The 25,451-nt window shown below is 43.6% G+C and overlaps 8 protein-coding genes and 1 non-coding gene across 9 annotated transcripts; 6 read left to right on the top strand and 3 right to left on the bottom strand.

The window, feature by feature from the left end:
* Positions 1–992: 992 nt before the first annotated feature.
* Positions 993–1,064, top strand: AWJ20_2508 (the record flags this gene model as incomplete). The annotated part of the gene is made up of 1 exon: positions 993–1,064. It is a non-coding gene; the product is annotated as a tRNA-Thr (tRNA).
* Positions 1,065–1,542: 478 nt separating this feature from the next.
* Positions 1,543–2,577, top strand: GRE2 (methylglyoxal reductase (NADPH-dependent) GRE2; the record flags this gene model as incomplete). Its single annotated transcript, XM_018879457.1, has 1 exon — positions 1,543–2,577. One exon carries the CDS (start codon positions 1,543–1,545, stop codon positions 2,575–2,577), a length of 1,035 nt encoding a protein of 344 aa, XP_018737372.1.
* Positions 2,578–4,844: 2,267 nt separating this feature from the next.
* AFI1 (Afi1p) lies at positions 4,845–7,250 on the top strand (the record flags this gene model as incomplete). Its single annotated transcript, XM_018879459.1, has 1 exon — positions 4,845–7,250. The coding sequence occupies one exon, from the start codon at positions 4,845–4,847 to the stop codon at positions 7,248–7,250; it is 2,406 nt and encodes an 801-aa protein (XP_018737373.1).
* Positions 7,251–8,804: 1,554 nt separating this feature from the next.
* SEE1 (Efm4p) lies at positions 8,805–9,521 on the top strand (the record flags this gene model as incomplete). Its single annotated transcript, XM_018879460.1, has 1 exon — positions 8,805–9,521. One exon carries the CDS (start codon positions 8,805–8,807, stop codon positions 9,519–9,521), a length of 717 nt encoding a protein of 238 aa, XP_018737374.1.
* Positions 9,522–9,805: 284 nt separating this feature from the next.
* On the bottom strand, positions 9,806–11,431 carry YRB2 (Yrb2p; the record flags this gene model as incomplete). Its single annotated transcript, XM_018879461.1, has 1 exon — positions 9,806–11,431. The coding sequence occupies one exon, from the start codon at positions 11,429–11,431 to the stop codon at positions 9,806–9,808; it is 1,626 nt and encodes a 541-aa protein (XP_018737375.1).
* Positions 11,432–14,417: 2,986 nt separating this feature from the next.
* On the top strand, positions 14,418–16,118 carry KAR3 (Kar3p; the record flags this gene model as incomplete). Its single annotated transcript, XM_018879462.1, has 1 exon — positions 14,418–16,118. One exon carries the CDS (start codon positions 14,418–14,420, stop codon positions 16,116–16,118), a length of 1,701 nt encoding a protein of 566 aa, XP_018737376.1.
* Positions 16,119–16,624: 506 nt separating this feature from the next.
* Positions 16,625–16,888, bottom strand: AWJ20_2514 (uncharacterized protein; the record flags this gene model as incomplete). The annotated part of the gene is made up of 1 exon (XM_018879463.1): positions 16,625–16,888. One exon carries the CDS (start codon positions 16,886–16,888, stop codon positions 16,625–16,627), a length of 264 nt encoding a protein of 87 aa, XP_018737377.1.
* A 1,078-nt stretch (positions 16,889–17,966) lies between these two features.
* Positions 17,967–18,893, top strand: AWJ20_2515 (uncharacterized protein; the record flags this gene model as incomplete). Its single annotated transcript, XM_018879464.1, has 1 exon — positions 17,967–18,893. One exon carries the CDS (start codon positions 17,967–17,969, stop codon positions 18,891–18,893), a length of 927 nt encoding a protein of 308 aa, XP_018737378.1.
* A 910-nt stretch (positions 18,894–19,803) lies between these two features.
* On the bottom strand, positions 19,804–21,327 carry ZPR1 (Zpr1p; the record flags this gene model as incomplete). The annotated part of the gene is made up of 1 exon (XM_018879465.1): positions 19,804–21,327. The coding sequence occupies one exon, from the start codon at positions 21,325–21,327 to the stop codon at positions 19,804–19,806; it is 1,524 nt and encodes a 507-aa protein (XP_018737379.1).
* Between the last annotated feature and the right edge of the window lie 4,124 nt (positions 21,328–25,451).

Raw genomic sequence — 25,451 nt, forward strand, 5'->3', positions numbered from 1 at the left:
AAACTATTCGGAGTGCAGGGGCTGGAAGTATAATGTTTATTCTCCGAGACATGGACGATTTCATGGGCACAGTCCACCAGTCACGTCGAAGCTCGTTTGTTCTCCGGCGATCCAGGGTCACAGGCTGCGGCATGCAAAACAGATCCGTGCTTGGCATGAAACAACATCTCCGAGTTCAATTTAAGGTGTGTAAAACACAAAAAAGTTCTTTGTTGATAAAACCAGCCACGGGGTTCTTTTCGTAAGTGACATCTCCGTCAAGGGTCACGCCACAGTGCATCGGCCAAGTCCGCGGGGCTGCCTCACAATCGGAGTTCAAACTGTGTAGGGACTCTGGAACACCACCCCAGTTGCTCTCGTTCCACTCAAGCTGTTATATTAACAGGGTCTAGATTTCTAAATCCATTTGACTTGGAGCTCGAGACCCGACTAATGGAGTCGGTACCTGATTCTGGCTGCATGTTCTCACTCCCGACCCCTGATTTCTACTGGCACAATTCGATGCAAGGGTAAACATGGGCTATGTGCAACTGCTATTGCCGACGGTGGAACTGCCTCCGGCGGCTGGGGCTCCGCCCCAGACCCTGGTTGCTCCTCTCGCTCCGCTCGAGTCGGTGCATGGGGACCCTAGCAAACTCCTGCGAAGCAGGAGACACGGGGTCTAGGGCAGCGCCCCAGTCGACAGTGCGACCCTCAACGAAATGACTCGAGCGAAGCGAGAGGAGCAGCGGGGTCTGGGGCGGAGCCCCAGCCGCCGGAGGCGCTGATTTATTCCTAGCGAAAATGCAAAATCTGTACCCCAGTACGGGGCCAAGTCTCCGGATACTTAGGACACAGTATAGGAAGTACCGGGGTTAATTTTCTAACTTCAGGGGTAAAAACTACTAGAGTTTATTACATATCCGAAACCAGGGTTAGGTTAAGATTAACTTCCGGATGGGGAAGGAGATGACATATAAGAAGAGTCAGAGCGTCTCACATAACATCTAGCCGCCTTCGTGGCCAAGTGGTAAGGCGCCTCACTAGTAATGAGGAGATCATCAGTTCGAGTCTGGTCGAAGGCATATATTTTTTCGTTTTTGTACTCTTGAGTTCTTTTTTGGCCCCTCGAGTTCACTATTAACGCCTGTATACCCGTACACGGACATATAGCTGTCATCCGAGCGGTTCCGAGCGAGCGCCGATAGACGGTGAACTAGTCTGGTTGAATTCGGCGTTAATCTAACTAGTTACGTAACACCGACGCAGATAACCGTTATTTCCGACACGAGATCATGTCCATATATACAAACTCCTGAGCCGGATACCGGCACTTCCATTTTGATGAGAATCCCTCGAGGCGGAATAATACTATTTGACATGTCAGATTAGTCAGGATGGCCTAGATTTTCGACGTTCAGTACCTAATCAATTGGACTATATAAGGAGATGGTAGTACTGGTACATCTGGATATAGATCACTCAGATAATAGCAATTATCAGACCAGTTATCAGTAACCAGTAATTTAAAAAAACCTACTTCCAATATCAACCAATACAAAGATGTCAGCCAGAACAGTCCTTGTCACCGGAGCCAGTGGATATATCGCAGCCCATGTTATTTTGAACTTTCTCGAGGCTGGATATAGGGTTATTGGCACAGTCCGTAGCCAGCAATCTCTGGAAACCGTGAAGAAAAGCAAATTCTACAGCCGATTCCCTGGAAAATACAATTTCAAGATTGTTCCTGATATCACTAGTCCAGGAGCTTTTGATGATGCTGTTGCTAATGTGGACGGAGTTATTCATACTCAAAGTCCATATATTACGTCCAATATCACTGATAATGAATCACAGTTGCTGATTCCTGCCATCCGTGGTACCGTTGGTATTTTAGAGTCAATCAAGAAAGTCAACCCAAAAGTCAAGCGAGTGGTTATCACATCGTCATTTGCTGCAATTGGCGACATTCCCAAGGGTGCTGACTATGATCATACCTACTCTGAGAAGGATTGGAACCCAGCCACTTATGAACAAGCCCTAGCATCAACAGAAGGAGGATTTGTTTACTGTGCCAGTAAAGCGTTAGCAGAAAAGGCAGCCTGGGACTTTGTCGAGCGAGAAAAGCCCAACTTTTCGTTGTCAGTGATCAATCCTCCTCCAGTCTATGGACCCATCATCCACAATGTCACAAGTCTTGCCAATCTCGGAACATCAGCTGCTACTTTCTACAAGCTCATGAACGGGTCTTTAACCAGTGTCCCGGCAACTCGACTCCCAACTGTGGTCGATGTACGAGACGTTGGCAAGGCCCATTTGCTTGCCTATGAGAAGGACGTAGCAGCAGGCCAGCGATACCTGACCACATCAGGCCGGTTCTTCTTCGAGCAAATCTGTCAAATCCTTCTCACCGAGTTCCCCGACCTGTCAGGAAGAGTGCCTGTTCCCACCTCGATTCCCGACCCAGCTCCCGAGCACTGCTTCCGAGTCGACAACTCCAAGAGCAAGCAAGAACTCGGCATCGAGTACTACACCCTCAAACAAACAGTAGTCGACACAGCCAAATCGCTTCTCCAACTCGAGAACTCGCTCCAGTAACCGGGGGGTGGGGGATGTGCCTCCGGCGGCTGGGGCGCTGCCCCAGACCCCGTTGTGCTCGCTTCGCGAGCTTGTTCCGGTTTCGAGGTCCAGCGTCGGGGTTGCGAGGAGTCTAGATCCAGTCTTTATACGCAGAATAAATTATACGTAACATTTCAGAATTGACCATGATTCAGCGAAATTCAAGCCAAACCGGTCTCCCGACGCCCGACTCGAGCGAAGCGAGAGGAGCTACGGGGTCTGGGGCGAAGCCCCAGCCGCCGGAGGCACGATCACCCAACCACGGATCACGAACCCTGGTGGACCCTGAGGGATCGCGAGATGCAGCGGTGGTGCAGGATCAGCGGGAGATGAGTTGACAGATTAGGAAAAAATGGAGTTTAATGGATCTGAAACAGGCTGTTTATGGCGGACTGCGGGCCAGACGCCAGATGGGAATTGGTTGTGCGAAAAATAGGGTTCAGATACTGGGCACACAGGCGTTTGGGACGTATTCGACACGCCGGGCCCGAACCACATTACGGCCCTGTTTACGAGTTAGAGTCGAGAAACCGCGCATTGAGGGTCCAGAACCTGAATTAGAAAAGTAATCAAAGACTAACCAGCCATCCACGGTATCAAAACAGCTTTTGTGTGAAAAAGCAGTCCATCAGACGAGCGGCAGAGAATCTACAAACGGCACCATCGCGAACTGATCTGCTGGTTACTAGCGTCATCGCCATCCATCGTCGGCAGTTTCACCAACCGAAACCACTCAAAAGCACCGAATCCAAACACAACAGCCTCTCCCCTCCACCGCCAGGGACCCCCCCCCCCCCCCCCCCCCCCAACTCGACTCGAGCGAAGCGAGAGGAGCAGCGGGGTCTGGGGCGCAGCCCCAGCCGCCGGAGGCGACACCCGGACACCCCCCATCGGCGCCATCGACAGCAAGCAACAGAAGAACGACGACCCCGGGAATGAGACCGGTGTCGATAGCAGTGCGTGATGCAGCTCTGATGGGCCCACCCGCATCTCCGATCAGGCCCCTGAATCTGCTGCTGCTTTCTGGCCAAATGAACCTGCATCTCGGCCTGACAGCCACCTGAGACACCCGACCGACCCCACCGGTATCGTATGATCGAACCTGGACTTCAGGGAAGGGGGTGTGTGTGCCTCCGGCGGCTGGGGCTCCGCCCCAGACCCCGTGGCTCCTCTCGCTTCGCTCGAGTCGAGCGTCGGGAACCGGCCTCGTCTTGTGATACGGCTGCGACTGTGAACTGTCGAGTGAAAGTGGGAGTGAAAGTTAGAGTGAAAGTTAGGAGGAGAAGAGAGAGTTCTATAGAGTGTCCGGATACGGTATTGCCGTTAGAATTTAATTTTAAATGTTTATTGTTTATTTGGCCGAGTTCAGCTCGAGTTTAATGCTCGGCATTTGGTTTCCTGTTCCAGTTTCTGCTGCCTGATCTTCGTCGTGGGTAAGGGTGTGCCTGTCGAATTCAGGGGCTAGCTAGCGTCAATTTGGTGCCCTTAATCTCTGGTGGTCAGTTAGCAGTAAGTGACTTTAAGATTAGTTAGACTGTTTTTGGTTTTCGATTTATCGATAAACTCAAGTCGTTGTCAATTTTTTTTGCCGCCAATTGGGAAATATCTGTTTACGGCAAAAGTTTTGTTAAAAGAAAGGTGCCCACCCGTCTGCTTGGTGCTTGGTGTCTGGATATTTGCATTGGTGCTGACAGGTAACCATTACTATCGCTATTATTGCCCAGCAGCTGGTTGCTATAACTACAGAAAATTTATAGTTGACTTTGTCTTCCCAAGGGCATTGTCCTATTACCTCAGGGACGCGATCACGAGTTTCTACTGACCGAATCGCTACCGTGACTTTGGCAGTAACGTTTTGGTCTCAAAGACGTGTATATTGCAATAACGCATCGCTAGTTTCCACGTAAACACATTTTTATAAACGTGTTTAGGCGTGTCAAGTGAGCTAAGTAATTGGCAGCCTTGAGACTGCTGACTTTGGATTGAACTGTCTTATAGTCATTGTCAGTGTCATTGTCATTGTGGTTTCTCATCTGCCATTTCGATCAGTTCTGTGATCTGACTGCATTCCATCAGTTGTAATTTCAACTGTCCATTTCGATTCTTCAATTCTTATCTGAGTATTGCTCTTTTACTCTGAAATTATCCAGTTACAGTTTGAGCATCAATTTGTATCGTGTTTATTTTGGTTTCTTTCGACTTGTTGTCTCGTACATTTAGATCTCGGTTGAGCACAAGCTCCGACAATGGATCCTCGTAATGCCCATATGGAGGCTCGTCATGTCGAATATGTGTTGACAGCCGAATTCGACATTGATGCTGGTCCTACTGTTAGTCACCAGTATCCTGAAGTTATTCAAAGCGATCGTCATTTAATGGCTGAGCTCATGCTTCCTGATCAGATCCATGCTCGTAATGAAGATTGGACCGTGTTTTTCTTATATAGGAGACCTGGCTCTCAACAACTCGAGTATAATATTCTCGATGAAGTTGACAAAGAGGCTGCTGAGAAGTTCTATGTTCTCAATCTGGTAAATACTAAGTTCGATTCAAATGCAAGACGTGGTGCTATTGTGAAGTCAATGGCAATTGTTACTCCCCATCCTTTTTTCCAAGTTTTTAAGCCGTTACTTCTGCTGGCTCTAGATGATTATTTCGAAGCTCCTGGAATCTCTCATTTAGAGAATTTATATGATATCCTCAACTCTGTTGATATGTCACAAGTTCCACGATTCACTCCTTCAGAAAGACTGTTATTAGCTTCTTCTGAGTATACTTCACTATTTATCGAAAAGTTCGACGCTCAAAATGACGACAATCACGATGCATTTGGTAATCGAAATAGATCTTCTCAACCAAGATCTCTAGCGCATTCTTTCAACTCTCGTTCTTCTATAACTCAATCTGAGCCTCGATCTCCTCGTTCTCCCAAGTCTCCGGAAACCTTAGTATCCACAACTCTAGACAGACCATTCACAGAAGTACCACCGCCCACTGCAATTGCTGCTGGAACTACTAATAGTACTGACACATCGTCCAGCACAGCCACTAATGCCTCTATTGACGCCACAACCTCTTCGCGCTTGTCGAATCTTAATATTTCACCACCCTCGACCACTGCTGATGCCATAGCAGCCGCAACAGCTGTAGCTCCTGTATCGACTACTACATTAACACTGGCCAGTAGTTTAAGCACCCCTCTGACTACCCCTACAACTGCCGGCCCACCTGCTACCCCATCGTCTATCACATCAACCCCAGTGGGCTTAACGAGGCGGACAAGTACTACTACCATTCAACAACCGTCGTTCTACATCGACCTTCGTAACCAAGGTCAACGTCTTTCCAGTTCTCAAGCGAGAACTGCACAAAGAGATTCTCATTTTTTCGACACTACTGTACCATACAAATCTATGAACATTCCTATTAAAATCCCTACCGATTTTTCTCCAGAGTCTGTTGGCGATTTCTCTCTAATCAAATTAATAGCCCTTCTCACTTCGATGAATCAGCCTTTTACAACTCTACACCCACATCTCACAATTTATGGTCCACACACTCCTCCTCTATTAGTACTGATTTTCGCCCTTTTAACGCAAAAGAGAATTTTATTTATTGGCTTGAATGCTTTATCTCGAGATGTTGCTGAACACGTATTAGCCTGTTGTTCTTTAGCTTCTGGAGGTGGTATTCTTCGCTCTTATACTACTCATGCATTTCCATACACGGATCTCAGCAAGGTTGATGACTTGTTGGCGTCCAATGGATATATTGCTGGTGTTAAGAATCCAACTTTTGAACATCATGCAAATTGGTGGGACATTATAGTGGACCTAGAGCATGGCACCATGAAAATATCACCTGATATTGGAACCCCAGCTCCACCTGGCAATCACCGGTCTCTGGCAAATGGAAGCTCTGGTGCCGGCTTACCAAACTATTCTGGTCCTGTAAATGCCGAAGATCTGAGTTTTGTTGATGAGGTTAAGAAGATGGTGGCTAATCACTACGGCGAAACCTCTGTACGCACCCGCTGCCAGCAGTATATTAAACGATTTGTTCGCATGTCAACCAATTACGAAGAATACAAGTATGGTGCTACCAATTTATGGCCGTCTTTTAACGACCCCGACTATCTTGTGGTTCCTGGCTACGGTTATACATGGGCAAGTGAGTCTCAGAAGGTATCTGATTTTGCCCTGTATGCACCTGTTATTGAAGGATGGAGAGCCTCTCGCAGTTATAAATATTACATTGATGATCAACGAGGAATATGGCAGCTACCTCCCAAGTACGTTATTGACTATGAATGCCATCTAGATCGACTGAGACTTCAACAGCTAAGTTATGAAGAATCGGCTTCTGTTTTTGAAGCTCTCTGTACTCATACTCAAGACTATGATGACATCAACCGGCTCCTCTCTGCTACCCACCAGAATAACCTATTTTATTTATGCCTTGGCATGTTCCATCGCGATGCTTCAATCAGAATCATGACTGTGCGCCTTCTACAGCGCATTGAACAGCACACTGCCGGAAAGCTTTACTTCCAGTCCATTGGCCAGTTCCAGAAACTAGCCTATAAACGCCTCGTAGATGAACTTAACAGTCCTGCAAACACCTTTGTGCCCCAGGATGGAGTGCCCTTTTAACGATATCTTTTCAACCTGTATTATTACTAGACCATGTGACATGCCTGATACGATTTTGCTTTAATTTAATACATAATATGCTAATAAGTTAGTTGTAAAATGGTCGCTGTGCCGGACCCTGACTCATTCTGCTCTACATGGAAAAGCTGAGGTATAGAGCTACACTCTCGAGAGAATAATAATACTCCACAGAATCATTGACTGATGGTTGAGTCTGATAATACACGGCAAAGGGGGCATTCGAGTTCTGTGGACACTACTAACCAACTGTCAAAATGTTCCAGTTATTCTAATTTTTTGCTGAGTACTGAAGTGCAACCCAAACCCTAAACGGGCCCAGAAACTATAATGTAAATTATCTCTCGATGGCGTGCTGGTAAATGAGGAAATAGGTGTATTTACAATTATTCTGACCCTGGGCAATCTTTAGATGCGCAATTTGTCGCATAAAATTCTATGAACAAAAAGTTATTTAGGAAAATTCGAAAATTGAAAAACGACAAGGGGTATAAGGCAAAATTGGCGAAAATGGCTGTTTTTCACGAAAATTTAACGGCCAATTTTTTGGCAATTTTATATACTGACCAGAAGCAGCTGGGAATTATGAATTCAATAGTGCTGGAATTAATTCAAGCGCAGCGATATTAGGCGAGTTATAAGCGATTTTATAAAATTATGCCTCTATACCACGTGATAATTTTGCATATCATGCAAGATCTATGCAAGATTCATGCCAGATTTATTAAAAAGCCCCTGCGTTTTATGCCAGATATTATTGCATTAGCGTCTATGTTATCTTAGATATACTAGCATATTATGCGAGGTAATCTTAGATATAGTTATAGACCCTGCATAAAGGCTGGTGCATGTAATTGTTTGGTTGAAGAATAGAGGGAAGAATAATAGATAGTTTCCTAGAAAGGTTCTTTTATTGTGTTTTATTATTCGATGTTTATTCGATGCAGGGTTTTTTTTTGGGGTACGATCAGTAGGCATGAGTAGGACGGGCTGAACTTTCAAATTACGATAAGCAATTAAATGCGAATTGAACATGGTCCCGTTCAATTTGATACTACTTGGTTGTGCCCGATATTGGTTCGCTTGTCAGTCACTTGTCGTATTACCTCCCGATTAAAATGGTATACTCAACAGCTTTCTATTCGAATTTCTTTCATGTAGCCTGCTCAATTCTTTTTGTGCAATATGCTTCGTCCATAATCGACTATAGTTGCCGGTAATCACTGGTATGTCCTGCTTGCTCTACCTGACCCTTACAAGCAGCTTAGTAGCCTAAGCAATAGACGAGGATCGGCTGATCCTCTGCCGATTTCTTCTGGTAAGTTAAAATTCTAAATGCAGCTTAGGTGATTATTATGTCATTGCAAGTGTTCGTAGTGCCATTTGAGAACTGGTTAAAAAATGTGCCTGCAGTAGCCGGAAACATAAACCAGTTAGATAGAACAGGCAAAGATCGACACTAGAAGCATGCGCTTTGGCGGCTATTGCATGAAATAAATTTGAAACCTCAGATCCATTATGCTAGTATACAGCATTATGACCGATTTAAATCCATCAAAACTTGGCACAAAGTCCTATTGGGATAATTTCTATAATGTGGAGAAAGAAAATTTCAAAGAGAACCCACAGGATACCGGAGAGTGCTGGTTTGATGACTCGAATGCTGAGCAGAAAGTAGTTAACTTTTTAACAACTCTAGCAGAAGATGGTGAAATTCCTGAAATCGTAAACTTTGAAAGCACAGAAGTGATTGATCTAGGAACAGGAAATGGTCGGCTCTTAATATCTGTACGTGAAGCTGGATTTGAAGGTCAGCTAACTGGCCTTGATTACTCAGCGCCCGCTGTCGAGTTTGCCGAGTCCGTCGCCGCTGAAGAACAAATCGAAAACATCAAGTTCCAGCATGCTGACTTTTTAACATCCTCTAATTGGAATGAGAGTCAGAGTCAATGGGATGTAGTACTAGACAAGGGGACGTTGGATGCTATTGCACTGTCTTCTGAAAAATACAAGGGAGAAGACGAAGTAGAGCGCACTGGTGTGGAACAATACGCCCACGCTGTAAAGGATATGGTTAAAAGTAAAGGTATTCTGCTCATTACGTCATGCAACTTTACAGAACCCGAACTTATAAATGCTATTACCAAAGAAGGGGCATTTGAAAAGTGGAGAATAGTCAAATACCCTTCGTTTGAATTTGGTGGTGCCAAAGGTCAAACCATCTGTACAGTTGCATTTAGAAAACGGGAATAAATCGTTGACATATGATTGAACTGCGCTTTCCCCATCTTCTATTTTATTTGAACATAAATCCAGTTTGCCAAATCTCTTAGATGTCATCAATGTGACATCCAATGTCGCCGGTGCAAGACGCTTCGGGCAATGCTGGTCGACATCAGGCTTTCATTTTACTAGTGAAACGAGAGTACTAGAGAGATAAAACAGAACTTTCATCAGTGGTTTCAAATAAGTGATTCCAAGTAGTTCGACTAGGTTTAGAAAAACTAATGGTATAAATTATATAGCATCTAATTTAATTATTGTCCAAGTTCTTTTATTAGTGTTTGGATGGTTGTTAGAAGAGTTTTTGCCAGGTCTTTGTTACCAGCTTTTATAGCGAACTGGAATGGAGTCTCTCCTTCAAATCCAGTCACTCGCACAAATTTCTCACTAACCATAGAACTTTTCATACCCTCAAGAACTTCGCTGGTAGGCAAAAGTGGCAGATTAAGGATAACGCGAAACACGCTATCTGCTCGCATAACAATTCGTGCCTTTTTATTGTCTCGCTCTTTGTTGACGTGCAGCGTTCCAACACCACGTTCTTTCCAGCCTGATGCGGAATTGGTCAAATTGAGAGCGTAAAGGCGTGCCCGACAAGAAAATACAGAATCTTCGGACTCTTCTCCTGTTTCAATATGCTTTTGTTCGAGGGGTGCTGGGACTTTAACAAACAGCTGATCCTGCGATTCGTCTCTGGCTTCAGATCCATCATTAGTTGTGTCGTCTTCGTCGGAATTGTGAATACTGTCAGCAGTGTCTGGCCGATCAAAGATGGATGTAGATCTTGAAGACTCCTCGCGAAGCTTACTTCTGCTACCAAATATACTGTTACTACCAAAAGAAGTTCCTGACCCAAACACAGATGTGACAGGTTTGTCCTCTGCTGCTGCCGAGGCAGGACTACTAGACTCTGCGTTCGACAGACTTTCGTCATTTTTCGAGACCGAACCAGATCCAAAAACAGATACACCAGAAAACGACTTGGAACCAAAGCTAGTTCCAGATCCAAAAACATTAATAGAAGAAGAGGATGATGGTCTAGATCCAAAAGCTGTACCAGACCCGAAAACAGCTTTAGGAGGATTTGGATCTTCTTCTTTATCGTCCTCTTCCTTGTCGTTGGTCGTACTAGATGTTTCTTCGCCTACTGCGATAGGTTCTTTCTTGTCATTGACATTATCAATCTTAGACTGTTCTTCCGTGTCCGCATCTGCGTCGAACGACTGTGTATCTTTCCTATCTTCGACTGTATCTTGGCTGGTTGTTTTCAAATCTTCTGTTTCTTTAGGTTGTTCGACATCATTAGCCTCATCATTGGTCTCAATTTGTTCAGTGTCTTCAGCGTCTTGGTTCACCTTAGCTTGTGAATCTTCGGTACTTGGCACGATCGGCTCATCAAGTGTATCTATGGCTTTGTCTTTTGTATCTATCGTCTGAGAGTCGCTCTGGGCATTCTCACCATTTAATTCGCCTTTAATCTCTGCTTCAATGTTTGATTTACTGTTTATTTCGCTATCAGCATCCTCATTCGTTTCCTTTGCGGTGCCACTCGACTCTTCGTCGGCCTTGCTACTATCAATTGTAGCAACTACCTCGCTACCATTAGAAAGGGCATCACCATCTCTTGGACTGTCAGACTTCTGCTTTTTACTCTGTATAGGATGTGAAGAGGTCTCTTCGTCACCTGTTGTGATGTCATCGTTAAGTTCGTCCCGCGATCGTTTCCTTGGTCGAGGAGGTAATGGAGGTGGAACAGGTTTTGCCGCCTGTGGCTTTGCCGATTCTACTGCTGTATTCTCGCTAACTGGTGCTTCTACAGCTTGTACTTCTTTTGGTTCTGTACTATCAGACATTTCGCTCTGTTTGTGGGAGGATCCCATTCAAAAATATTAGACGGTTGCTTTTGATTGACAGCTTTTTATTTCGTAAATCTTCGCGTTCTTAAAATCGGCGTCTAAAATCACGTGATTCCACAATTTGGGACAGCAAGTTTTGGCACTTCACGAGTAGATATATTTAATCAGATGAAGAGTAACGTGCTTTAGATATTCAAAATATAAATTGAATTAATATGAAACTTCGTAAGTGTGCTGAAGGAAGGGTGATTAGCGCCTTTTTTGCGCCTTGACTTTGTTCTGCGGTTAACTGACGGACATGTATGCTTTGGCTTCTAGCGCTAGCTAATGTAGTCATTTAGTTTTCGACTCGCTATAGGCTATTTACATTCCTAAGAACGAGCAAGAATGGAATTGCATCGATTTGTAGACAGTTTAGTCCAGGAAATTATAAATTCAAGATACGTGCGGACTGCGTAAACCGAAAACGAGTTTGACAAGCCCCAAATTAGCAACTCCTCTAGACGACCCCAATACATCAGAAAATAAATTTCAGGTTCAGCTAACTTTTGTTATAAACCAAAGGAAGGATCCTAGGTTCTATGTTTCGCAAAGCAACTGTTTTAAGCAGTTGCGATTCTTTGTTCCAGTCCCTCTCTGACCAGATCCACAATTAACCCATACTTGGACGGCCGATTCTTAATACTTTGGACTATCTATCCCAACGATTGATCTCAGTGGCATAGAAGAGGACCAAAACATTCAAACAACCATCCTGTGACATTCATGTCGGCTTCGAACTGACCTGCTATCAAGAGCTTCGTTTCCCTAGAACGAAATCCATGAGCAAAGGCAATTGTAGAGACTACTGTTCGATTTCAACATTTATTGAATACTGGCCATTTCATCTCAGGTCTGGCTATTACATTTCAAGAACGAAACTCATATTCCTAAATGTACCCAGCTCGAAACATCTGTCTGGACATTCCCTTCCTAAACAGGAAATGCTAGTAGAATGTTTTTCAAAATATTCCAGTTATGTGAAATCTTTGCTGGATAGAGAAGTAAAACCCAAACCCTGAAAGGGGCCAAAATCCGTTATGTAAAATAATCTCTCGATAGCGTTCTGGTAAAGGAGGAAATAAGTATATTTACAAGTATTCCAAGTCAGGGGTATCTGGTGATGCGCGATTTGTGGCATAATATTTCATGACTAAAAAGTTATTCAGGAAAAATCAAAAATTGAAAAAACGACAAGGGTATATAAGGCAAAGTTGGCGAAAATGTCCATTTTTTAATAAACTTTTGGGTCAATATCTTCACGATTTTATAAACTCAGCAGAAAGAGCCAGAGAATCTAAATATAATGGTGCTGGAATTAATTCAAGTGCAGCCATATTTGGCCAGTTATGAACGATTTTATAAAAACTAGACCTTTATCACGGGATATATGTACATATCATGTAAGATCTATGCAAGATTCATGCCAGATTTATTAAAAGTCCCCTGCGTTTTATGCTAGATCCAGTTGCATTAGTGCCTAGGTTATCTAAGATATGCTAGCATATTATGCGAGGTAATCTGAGATATAGTTCTGGACCCTGCATACAGTGCATGTTGAATTTAGAGACGTAGGGAAAGAAATTTTATAAAACTATTTGTGTTTGGGCCGTCTAGACACATAGAAGACCAATTGTGTGTATGGCTGGCGTTCCTTCAATGGGGAATAATCTAGGATATATTTTCCACGGAGATATTCCATAGATTGTTGACGGGTATGCTTTTTGGATAGTGCCAGTTTCAGAAATCTATCAAAGAGAAGCTGGCAGAAACATTAGTTTTCATTCAGGGCAACAGGCTATAAGGGTCGGACAGAATTGAGGGCTTCTATTCACCTCGGCCATATATCCTTCAAGATTTCGTATTAGAACGATCACTGTCTCGCTAACCAGTGGTAAAAAAAATAATACCTCCCCTAATTAACATAAATTAGCAAATGTATACCTCCAGAGAGTGGCGTTGACTCCAAGGGATTGCACCCTGAGAATCGTGAATATTGGACTCAATTGCCCTGTTTCCAAATTGAATGTCTTCAACTCATGACAGTTGCTTAATATGCCATACTATTCTATCTAAATGTCCAAATTCACGTAGACAGGACCCTGCATTTTATGCAGGGTCCAAACTATATCTAAGATAACCTCGCATAATATGCTAGCATATCTAAGATAACCTAGGCACTAACGCAACTGGATCTAGCATAAAATGCAGGAGAATTTTAATAAATCTTGCATAGATCTTGCATGATATGCACATATATCACATGATAAAGGTCTAGTTTTTATAAAATCGCTCATAACTCGCCGAATATAGCTGCGCTTGAGTTAATTCCAGCACCATTATATTAAAATGTCCTGGCTATTTCTGCTGAGCTTATAACATCGTGAAAATATTGACCCAAAAGTTTATTATAAAATGGGCATTTTCGCCAATTTTGCCTTATATACCCTTGTCGTTTTTTCAATTTTTGATTTTTCTTAAATAACTTTCTGGTCATAAAAAATTTTTGCCACAAATTGAGATACACCCCTGACTTGGAATAATTGTAAATATACTTATTTCCTCCTTTACCAGAACGCTATCGAGAGATTATTTTACATAACGGATTTTGGCCCCTTTCAGGGTTTGGGTTTTACTTCACTAATCCAGCAAAGATTTCACATAACTGGAATATTTTGACACTAGAATATCGGTGAGAAATGAATAGCTTGGGTTCTATTAGATAAGAGATAACCATTCAATGAAATGACAAGAGCCCTTATTCAATAATCAAATCTTAGAAGCTGAGGGGTTTTCTGGATTCAAGTTTTTAGTGTGTCGATAGTTATCGAGGGTATTTTTGATGGTCTGTTTACGCACGGCTGAGGCTGCATTACCCAAAACGGAAAAACAATAATAGAATGCTAACCTACAATACGAAGTATCAAGTTACAGAACCTTTCGGTAGCAGTTATAATAACACAATATAAGAATGAGTTGTGGCAGTCGTAGTCAAGAAGATTTGGGGGATAACGAGAAGTACCTTCCAGTATATCTGAGATTAAAACCCCGACCAGCAAACCATGTCCAGGATCCCTTTTTGTCGCTTGTACCAGGATCACCCCAAGTGGTAGTGGACCCGCCTAAAAACAGCAGATACAAAGTGCAAGAAGCATTCAGCTTCAATGGAATCTTTAAAGAAAGCAGTGGCCAGATAGATGTATACAAAAGTGCCGTGTTACCGTTAGTTCAAACTGTGCTTAAGAACCATAACGATGCTCTGTTATTCTCAATGGGTGCCTCTGGTTCAGGCAAAACCCATACAATTCTCGGTTACAAACAAACTCCAGGTATGATTCATTTTGCATTAGATACGATTTTTAAATCTATTCATAGTAAAATTGCTGAGTTTGAAACAGCAGAAGCAATTAGCGACATGAATTCATCCAAATCAGGAACCAGTCGTACTCGTACATCACAAGCGATTGAGGCAGGCATTATGCTCGACTGGAGCAACGAATCGAAAAGTAACAATCACGTCTCTCCTAACAATCTTCTTCTTAATGGATTTTCTTTGGATGATAAGATAGATGTCAGTGACAAATACTCTTATGCCATGTATATTTCAATGGTTGAAATATACAATGATCGTATATTTGATCTGTATGGAGATGCGAACAAGAGAGGTGCTTTGGGCCGTAGACCAGCTCTCTTGATCAAGACTGATCCTGAAACCGGCAAGTCATATCTCACAGACGTTCGAAAGGTATATGTGGCGGATAAAGAGGAAGCATTCAAGACTATTGAGCATGGCTTGTCTCTACGAGCTGCCCATTCTACAGGATCTAATCAGTCATCAAGTCGATCACACGCATTTATAATTATTGAAATCAAGCGAATCAACAAAGTAGATTCAAGTATTTCATCGTCTACTCTGACAATCGCTGATCTGGCAGGTTCAGAACGAGTGAAAGCATCCAGAACCCAGGGAAACCGCCTAGTAGAAAGCTGTGCTATAAACAAATCTCTCATGTTACTTGGTCAGTGTCTTCAAAAGCAGAGGGGATCAGGTAACAACAACCCTGCTGACATTGCTGCACTTCGTAGTAGTAAACTCACTCAATTATTACTTTCCAATGCTTTCAACCCCAAGTTACATCAACGGTCTGCACTTCTTGTGACTATCGATCATTATGGCGACTATAACCAAGCATCACAGATTCTACGATATTCAGCTTTGGCCAGAGAAGTGTCAGTGCCTCAAACAAGGATTCCCTCGCTTAGAAGTGTATCCAATAGCTCCAGTAGCTCTGCTCACAGTAACGAATCCACGACTCTAACTGAGGGATCCGATGACGACCAGGAGGAGCACTTACTACTCCGAGTAAAGGAGCTAGAAGCTGCTCTGGCTGAGTCACAAGCGGCGCTTGCTGCATCTGAAGAGCACGCATTGTTAATTGAGCAGCAAGTGCGTGAAGAAATGGCAGATGAAATGGAGTCTTATATTGACAAGCTGACTTCACGGTTTTACGACCGTCTCGACGACGAAATAGACCGAAACCAAAACTACACAGACAGTAAGCTCGAAATCATGCAAGCTCTGTTGAGTAGAGATATTCCGAAATATCGGGAGATGGAGGCGGAAATTGCACACCTCCGTCAGGAGAACATGTTTCTACGAGAACAACTCTAAATCACTAGAGTCATAACAATTGTCAGTAAGTACGTGTTGCAAATCACAATTGGAATACCCAGCAATCGAGCCTGAGAATTATAAGCCCATGTAGTAGCACCTAGTGGAACTTTTATTTAAATAAGTTAACTGAAATAAGTACACAGATTACAGAACAGTTTATACCGTTCTTCTATCAGAGAGATATCTAATGACAGGGCCCTGGCCAGTGACATCGACAGTCTTTTCGAACCAGGATAGCAGAATGCTGCCATTACCATGAGATTGGCCTAGAGGCGAGCCCATCCCTTTGTATAGATATTTGATCAGGACATCCTGCTGTTCCGACGATAGCGATTCCACTACAGGGGTGATTTCACTGGATCTGACAGCAGCCAGAACATCAATAACTGACTTTAAATGGTAGTCCTAAAAATTAAGAGTTAGTTCGCGATACTTTCATCCCTTCAGATCCCGGCGCGGTGGTTCGGGAGGACCACACAAATGACACAGATCCACATCTCAGTTTACAGGTCGCACCAGAACGTCGCCAACAACCAAAATAACAATCTTACCTTAGTTTGAGCATCACCTCCATAAGGAGGAGAACCGAGCAGAAGTTTCAAAGAGGAGCTGAAGTTGCCTTTGGACAGAGCGCTCTTGGCCTCAGACCCAATTTGTGTCACCTCCTGAATCGACACAGGCGGGAATTGAGGATATACGTCCTCAGAAGGAGCATTGTCGGGGTCGAGAGCATCGACATCAATTCTTCGAAAGTTCACAGTAGCCATGGCTGGTAATCGAGTCTAGTATGGTTAAACAACTAACAACACTGCCGACTGAGGCCCATTGCAGCTGCCAGCGACGTCGACCACACCCGCTTAAGCGGCTCCCAACCCCAACCCACACCCCTGAACCCGAACCCTGTTTTACCCCAAGGTATAACAGGGCCCTATTTTTTTCAGTTTCTAACTTGCGGTGTCCACTAGTGACGGTATGGTTTTCTGGAGAGGGGAGGCACTGCCTCCGGCGGCTGGGGCTCCGCCCCAGACCCCGCTGCTCCTCTCGCTTCGCTCGAGTCGGGGCGTCGGGGTCCCACGGCTTCCGTCACCCAAAAACAAACCGGAACTACGCCCTATTCCATTGCCCACTAGTTCATCGAGCAAACTGGGACCCGACGTCCCGACGCGAGCGAAGCGAGAGGAGCAGCGGGGTCTGGGGCGGAGCCCTAGCTGCCGGAGGCAGGTTACCCCACCAGACTGTCGACCCGTGACCCCGACCCGATTCCTATCAGACTGCGGCACCAGGGCACATGTCTGACGGAGACCTGTTCTGCAGGGCCCATGCAGAAAGAGCTTCCATTGTGTACTTTGACATGTAGCCAAGAAAAGATGAGCGCTTCCAGATTTGCCGATCAGGCGGCTATAGCACATGTGGGGAACTCGTGCGACAGCGGGGTTATGTGGATCAGTCACCGAACCAGGGGGTCTCAAATAACTTATAGAGTCATAATTTCTAGAGTTTAAATAGCAGCAGCAGATCAGACAGGTTTTGAGCTGGGATTTTCAAATGTTGGCAAACTGAGACGGTTGTTAATTGATCCGGTTGCAAGTTTGTCGAAACGCAGAAATCGGTCTCTCGGCATGTTTATCCGGTGACGAGGATCGATGGCACGCCGCACATACGGGATGGAACTACAGAAGGAGCATCGAGCCTATAAATATAGAGTTTCTCCAATTAACTATTCTGGTAACTAATTGGCTTTTGAAGTTAATTTGGCCGATCCCTAGTTACGAACCGCTTTTGACCAATTGGGTTTTTTTTCTAGTTTGTTGAAGAATTGGCTGTTCTTGAAAGAAGTTATTAACAATGGCTCACGATTTGTATAAGCTCGAACCGAAGCAGCGGAGACCTGCTCTTTATCACAGTGCCAGTGGTGCTAGTACTCCTATTCCTCTACCAGACCAATATAATCAGCCTGTTCATAAACATCCTGGTCTTGATACCGAACAATCATCTACAGGAGTTATTTGGACAACTGAACAGGCCACTCTTAAGGGGTTCCAACCAGATGATCCTACCCACAGTTGGAGTAACCTCGGACAGGGTGCTCCTGAGGTCGGTCATATTGAAGGCTGTATGGAAAAACCCACGAGCATTTCAGTCGATGAAAGTACTCGTGAATACGCCTCGACTGCTGGTCTCAAGTCATTGCGTGAAGCAGTGGCCAATCTCTATAATGAACATTATCGGAAAGGCTATGAGAGCCAGTATACGTTTGAGAATGTGTGTATTGTTCCCGGTGGACGTGCGGGTCTGATCCGAATTGCCGCTATCCTGAGAGACTGTTATTTGTCGTTCTTCTTCCCTGATTACACGGCCTACTCGGAAATGTTGGCTCTGTTCAAGAACTTTGCTCCTATCCCGGTGCCATTGGACGACAGTGACAACTATGAGGTTCACCTCGACATCATCAAGAACGAACTCAATCGTGGTGTCACTGCTATGTTGACTTCGAACCCTAGAAATCCCACTGGTCAGGCAATGAAGGGCGAGGACCTCAGAAGACTCCAGGACATGTGCCGAGCCCACTGTCTTCTTATCATGGACGAGTTCTACTCGAGATATGACTACAATAATGGCTGTGATGTGAGTATTTTGGGGAAGGTCGCAGTGCCTCCGGCGGCTGGGGCTTGGCCCCAGACCCCGTGGCTCCTCTCGCTGCGCTCGAGTCGAGTGCGTGGTGAGGCGGGCAGTGGTTGGTGTGTGTTACTAACGAGGGGTATAGGGTTCTAGTGAGAGTGCAGCCGCTAATATCATTGACGTTGATAAGGACCCTGTTCTTATTTTGGACGGTCTTACGAAAGCATTCAGACTGCCTGGATGGCGTATTTGTTGGATTCTCGGCCCTAAACAGTACATTAATGCACTGGCCTCGGCTGGCTCGTACTTGGACGGTGGTTCCAATGTGCCCTTCCAAAAAGCCGCCATTCCCATGTTAGAGCCCAAGCTCGTGACAAAAGAGATGGCCGCTTTACAGAAGCACTTCTGTGCCAAGCGTGACTACTGTATCAAGCGACTGGAGGATATGGGATTCGAATTCAAAGTTCGCCCCAGTTCGACCTTCTACCTATGGCTGAACTTGATTCATCTTCCAGGAAAGATCAAGACAGCCCTTGGTTTCTTCCAAGAATGTCTCAATGAAAAGGTCATTGTTGTTCCAGGTGTAAGTAATATTTTTGAGTCGCTCGCCCAAAGCCCGACTCGAGCGAAGCGAGAGGAGCCACGGGGTCTGGGGCGGAGCCCCAGCCGCCGGAGGCACAAGTCAACTAAGCCACTAACAACTCCAAGATTTTCTTTGATCTGAACCCTCTTGCCAGAAGAGAGCTGCATGATTCGCCTATGTTCCACTATGTGCGAATCTCGTACGGACCCGACATGGAGGCCCTTAAGAGGGGTATGGACGGCATTCAACGGGTTGTGGAGAAGTTCCAGAAGGTGCCAGTGTCTAATGTCTATGCTCCTCGCAGATAGATAGACGGCCTGATGCGATTGGGATTATTCGTTTATTTGTCCTCTGTGTGCTTGTAGTATCTAAGGTGAAATTTTATAAATATGAACAAAATCTATACACAATAAAAATAGATGTACATCTATATATATATAATTATTATTATTATTGGTGTTATTACTGTAATGATCGTGATTAGGCAGCCATGTCGTTGAGACCGAGATCTTCGTTTTGATCATGGGTTCTCTCGTAGTCCTCGATTTCCATGTTGGGGTCGGGGTCAGGAGCATAGACATTTTGGATGTACGACGCCGCTAGAGGATCTTCCATGACAATTGTGAACTTGATTTCTCCATTAATAGCGGCCATGAGACGGGCCAAGAAGTTTTTCCATCTATTGAGGGTAGTAGTGTCCATAGAGTCCGAGGTCTCAGTGAACACTCTGGTCTCTAGCTCCTCGTGGACTTGTCTCAACAAACCTTCAACAGTAGTGAATCTTCCACCAAGAGTACCGGGGGTCAAATCTAAATCGAGCTCGGGAATAACCAATCCACATGTCTCGGATTTCAAAATGTCTCTAGCCAAATCATCGGCATCGTCGATTCTAAGAGCAATTCTACGACCCTTTTCAGGAACAGCACCTCCAGTCTTGACCTCATTTGACTTGTATCCACAGTGCTCGCATACCGTACTCATGATGATAACCTCCTTGAAATGAGGAATATCAACCACCTTCATATGAGTGGGGCAGTCCGAGTGACAAGCAGGACAGGTGGCTTCGAACACTTGCACCTCGTTGGAAAAGTTCTCAATCTCAGTTTCCTCTTCTTGGATAGTCTTGGCAGCAGAAGGATTTCTATGTTTGTCAGCAGCAGCGGCAAGAGCAGCTGATTTAGCAGCATCCTTAGCATCAGCTTCAGCTTGAACAGAATCAGGAACTGCCATACCAAGATCCTTAGTTTGCTGAATAGTACGGAAATACTCGACGTGAGACCACTTATGAGCAGGCTCACCGGGGTTGAACTCGATCCACGAATTTCCTGCGGGATCATCTACAGTCACGGTCAATGGCAAGATCTCGCCATTAATAGCAGACTGGACCTTGTCGAGGAAAGCTTGGATCTTAGCATAGTTTTCAGGATCAATTTCCTTACGAGCAGGTTGATCAGATGAAAGATCAAAATGAATTTGACTAAGAAGACCCTCGACAGTAGTCAATTGGCCACGCTTAGGAGGGATCTCAACGTCCAACTCAGCGAATGTACAGGTACAGCTCTCAGACTTGACAACTTGACGATTTAAATCAGCCTTCTCAGTCACTTGAAGAATGTACTTGGCACCCTTTTCAGCAATAGCAGAAGCAGGTTGGATCTCTGAATTCTTGAAACCACAGTGGCCACACTCAAACGACATGACAATAACCTCTCTGAAATATGGAATCTTAGTAAGAAGAAGCTTGGTAACACCGTTCTCATGACAATTCATACACAAACTGTCAATTTCTTGGACAGGGTGGCCCTCGGCATCGGCAGCACCTGTATTTCGTAGCGACTCAGATCCAATAACCTCTGGTTCATCACTCATATTATCGACCTCTTGAGCTGCTTCACCAACCGTTGTGAACAGGTTTTCCGGTTGCTCATCAACCTTTAATTTTTTATTAACAACCTCATCTTCTTTAGGCGAAGTGGCTATGTGTTTTTCTGGGGCGTCAGACATTTTCAATATTTCTAAAAAATTTCAAAAATTGAAATAATATCAAAATGTTTATATGACAATACTTAAGAAGGTCTGGTTTATCTATCTCAAATATATTGTATTCTAGTACAGTTTGATTTGTGGTTAGGGTATTAATTTTTTTGAAAGTTTCAAGCACGATAAAAAAAATTTCACGCTTTGTCAGCTACAGCCGCTTGCATGTAACACCCCGCGAAGCATCTCACAGCTTCTAGAAGGACCGTTATTTAGAGTATACTTTTTGGTGTATATTTAAGCTGTATTTTGTTATCTTGGTTATCCATGGCTCAGAATTAGGCTCCATTTCGAAGGCCGAAGAACTATTAGAATTGTGTTGAAATAATAATTACTTTAATGTCTTAAATTAAGGGACGAAACATCTTGCAGCAGGGTCCAATTCGTTGACGCATTACTTTACTGCAGGGACTTCGACACCGCTGATTTAGCTGCAGGGAAAACAGCCGTTAATTTGGGCATCTTGGCCGACCTGACGCCTCTCTCGACTCTCTCAGTTAGGTCTAGTAAACAATACTAATACACAACGCCAAACGGCCATCACGAAATCACGTGTCTGTCACAAACCTACCTTCCGCTCATTTCCCGACTACCGAGCGATAACCGACGTAGATTCTAGAGTACTCCAAGAAAGAACATTCAGAGCTGGTATGTTAATTTGTGAGTTCGTTTGCTCGGGCTTAACTTAGACTAACCACTGATCAATGGAAATCGATTTCTCGAGTCGGCCAGAAATATACTATTTCTATAGCTTCTTAAATCGGCCCTAACCCTGATCCATATACGGAATTTTATCAAGTAGTTGAGATCAGAAACTTAACTCCGTTTCTGAGAGAAGAGGGCAGGGCATGCTAGCAATCAGGAAGGAGTTCAAGCAGTTTCTGAGATCCTGGCAGGCTCATTCTGGGACACCTAGACTTGTACCCAATGCTGTTCGACTAATTGGTACAGTCTCTCAACATACACAATTTTCAAGGCCCGATAGTAATACAGTCAAGAACCAGAGTCATTCTGGTTCAATAATTGAACAACAACCTAATCTTGAATCATGTTCTCGAGTCATAGAACAAGGCTTGACTCCCGCCGAACTCCAAAAGCTAATAACCCGGTCTTGTTATGACGACTCATTCAGAAAACGAGTCTTGACAGCTTTGTACGGTCACAAGCAGAAAACTGGCCAGTTTCCTAAATATGCTGGTGAAGATGTAGCGTCGAGATATTACTTGGGGGTCATGCGCTTGTTAATTCTACAAGAACATCCCTCTCTAGTGAATGTCCAGCTGGAAATGGCGCAGTACGGAGTGCAACCCACCTGTGAAGACGTTGCTAATACTCTGGCACTGGGAGCACTTAAAAGCGAATCTTATCTCCCTGTTCTTTTGGAGTATTGTTCAATCCTTCCTAAGGCTATTTGTGAGAAGAATCGTTTACAGGGAAATTTACTAGATAGGTTGGTAAAAGTATGGGCCGAATTAAGAGCACCGGCCGAGACTATTTTAAAGTTTGTGTGCTATTTTAACAGGCAGGGTTTATTTCCACAAAAGCCAAGCTCTTTGAAACAGCTGGATAGGATCATAGAAGAGGCTATGATTGGAAATAGTAATTCGAACTCGCTGTATGTGGAGTCGCTGATAGAGTATCTGATGAAGCACGGACCTGTAAATGTGCCTGAATCCGTACTTGGTTTGGCTATTGCCAAAAGTGCTTTGATAGAGGAATCAGATGAGATAAATATAGGTTATCGAAATTATTCGGAAAATAAGTTGGTTGAACAAAATGAAAACATCATTCAGCCTCTTGTATCTACTGCTGATCACACAAATGGTGAACAAGAAATAATCTCTGGTACCGGGCCTCTAGAAGAATCTGGAGAATATCCAAAATCTGGCAATACAAGTGGTCGAACTTTATCCACGCAACAATTGATACCTGGTATAGTAGAAAGAATGTTTGTAGCTTGTGAACCTTTCTTTCTTTCCAGGAAAATATCCCGCTCAGATGCAAGGGCAGCAAGACGAAAGGTGACTTCTGGATACTTCTGGGCAGCTGTGATAAATTCATACAAAGATTATTCTGTGGACGGTATTGTTAAATTTTTACAATCCAAGGGCATTCAAACCAACTCTCCTCGACTTTTCACTGCCATGGTCAAGAGGCAATCAACGTTTCGCGATTGCTCAAAAATGATTCAACATATACTGAAGTCGAATATTATAAATGCGAATGATAAGGATCACTTATATGCCCAAGCTTTACGTCAAGTCGCCAGAGAGTACTCAACTCAACATGATACTCAGTATATTTTGGATCAATTCACAACTGTGAATAATGCACGGAATACTAGGATCACAAACCAAAAGTTAATCAAGCCAGAAATACATCCTCCATTTGTACATGCAATCATGTACGGGTGTGTTGAGTCAGCTAGTTATAGCACTTGCATACATATTTACCAGTCTTTTCCCACAGTTAGGGATGACATTACGGAAAACTTGTATGTTTCTTCTCTGGCTAGATCCGGGGATGTCAAACTAGCCTGGACGCATCTGGAAAAGGTGTATATACATGGGGTAGATATCAAGAAAGAAACGGTGTCTAGTGTGGTATTTGCAATTATATCCAGCGGCAGACGACTGAATGAAGTGAAGGGTGGAGTCAAGTATTCCACCGAACAAATTATATCCATTCTCAGATTGCTCCAGGCATGGGGACACCCATTTCCATTAAATTATTTCGACAATTTATTTGATGAGCTATCGGAGTTGTCTTACACGTACGAAGAGGTACGACAGCTAGTTGTCGCTTTGGGTGATATATATACAACCGCCCCTCTCACCCCCTCTATGTTTCTTGAGTCCAATGGGGCTCTGGAAATTTTGGATGGGCCACAAATTCCTCGCACTGAAGAACGTTTGAATGTAACGATTCCCAAAGTAATAAACAGGAAAGTAATATTTTCTGACACCTCCATCACAAAGCTCATATACCTAGGTTTTTTCAAAAATCCGTCGCGACCGTGGTCTATTGTTGAACTTCTTCATGGATTAACTTCTCAAGGAATAATTATTCATCGCAAACCGGTGATGGACACATTATCAGAGATCATATCCAAAGTGTATGGTAAACTCCCGTCCCAAGGAGTTTTCAAACGAGTTCGACAGCAAGTAGATCCTTCGATAACAATTGAGACTTTAATCAGGAACTGCAATGCAGCTTGGAATGGGGAGCCAATAGTTAAGTAGTAGTTTTCTGTGTACACTTTAATATATCATGTTTCATATGTTTAAAGAAGATATGAGATTTATATCGAGGTAAAGATCGAGGTAAAGATGAAGTCGTTGCGCTTTAAAATTTGATCAAACCTCCATTGGAGAGCGGGCTAACCACATCTTTGTCTCTCCTCAGCTCAACTAAAATATCAATCCTCATACCCGTTAATTCAAGAAAATAAAAATCCACAAATACCAGAATAGACCTTCTAATACCACTTACTTGTTTACCTACGCTTAACGATAAACTTTCTTCAAAAATATCTAGTGCCTATCAACAGACAATACGATATGCAAAATCAAGATAAAAACACTACTCAAGAAATATTCCTTACAAGTAGATAATAGAACCACATTAAAAATATAATTATAGAAAAGCAATATATATCTCCTAAAATAACGATTATAATATACAATACACAAACACATCCAAAAATAAACAAATATAAAAATACAACTTACCCGGCTTTTGTAAGTAAAATAGGGCAAAACCGAGTTTTCCAAACGCCGGGTAAGAGGTTTAATTCTGTTCATGACCGTTCTTTTTGTTCCTCTTTAGATTCCTTTTTAGTATCCCTAAGTTTCCATCTGAGTCTTTTGGAGTTAGAATATTATTGACAATCTCTGAATTCGTCTACGAAATATAAATAAAAATAAGAAAATAAGAGAATGGAAATGGAAATGGAAATGGAAATGGAAATGAAAACAAATTTCCACAATAGGAAAGAGCTTATTAAAATATATATTTTTTATATACTTTAATAATACTAAGAGCTATACCTACTAAGACATTCCCCTGGTTTAGAAACCACGATTCCGCGA

This window comes from Sugiyamaella lignohabitans, chromosome B (assembly GCF_001640025.1).
Source record: "Sugiyamaella lignohabitans strain CBS 10342 chromosome B, complete sequence".
In the NCBI taxonomy this organism is placed as follows: Eukaryota; Fungi; Ascomycota; class Dipodascomycetes; order Dipodascales; family Trichomonascaceae; genus Sugiyamaella; species Sugiyamaella lignohabitans.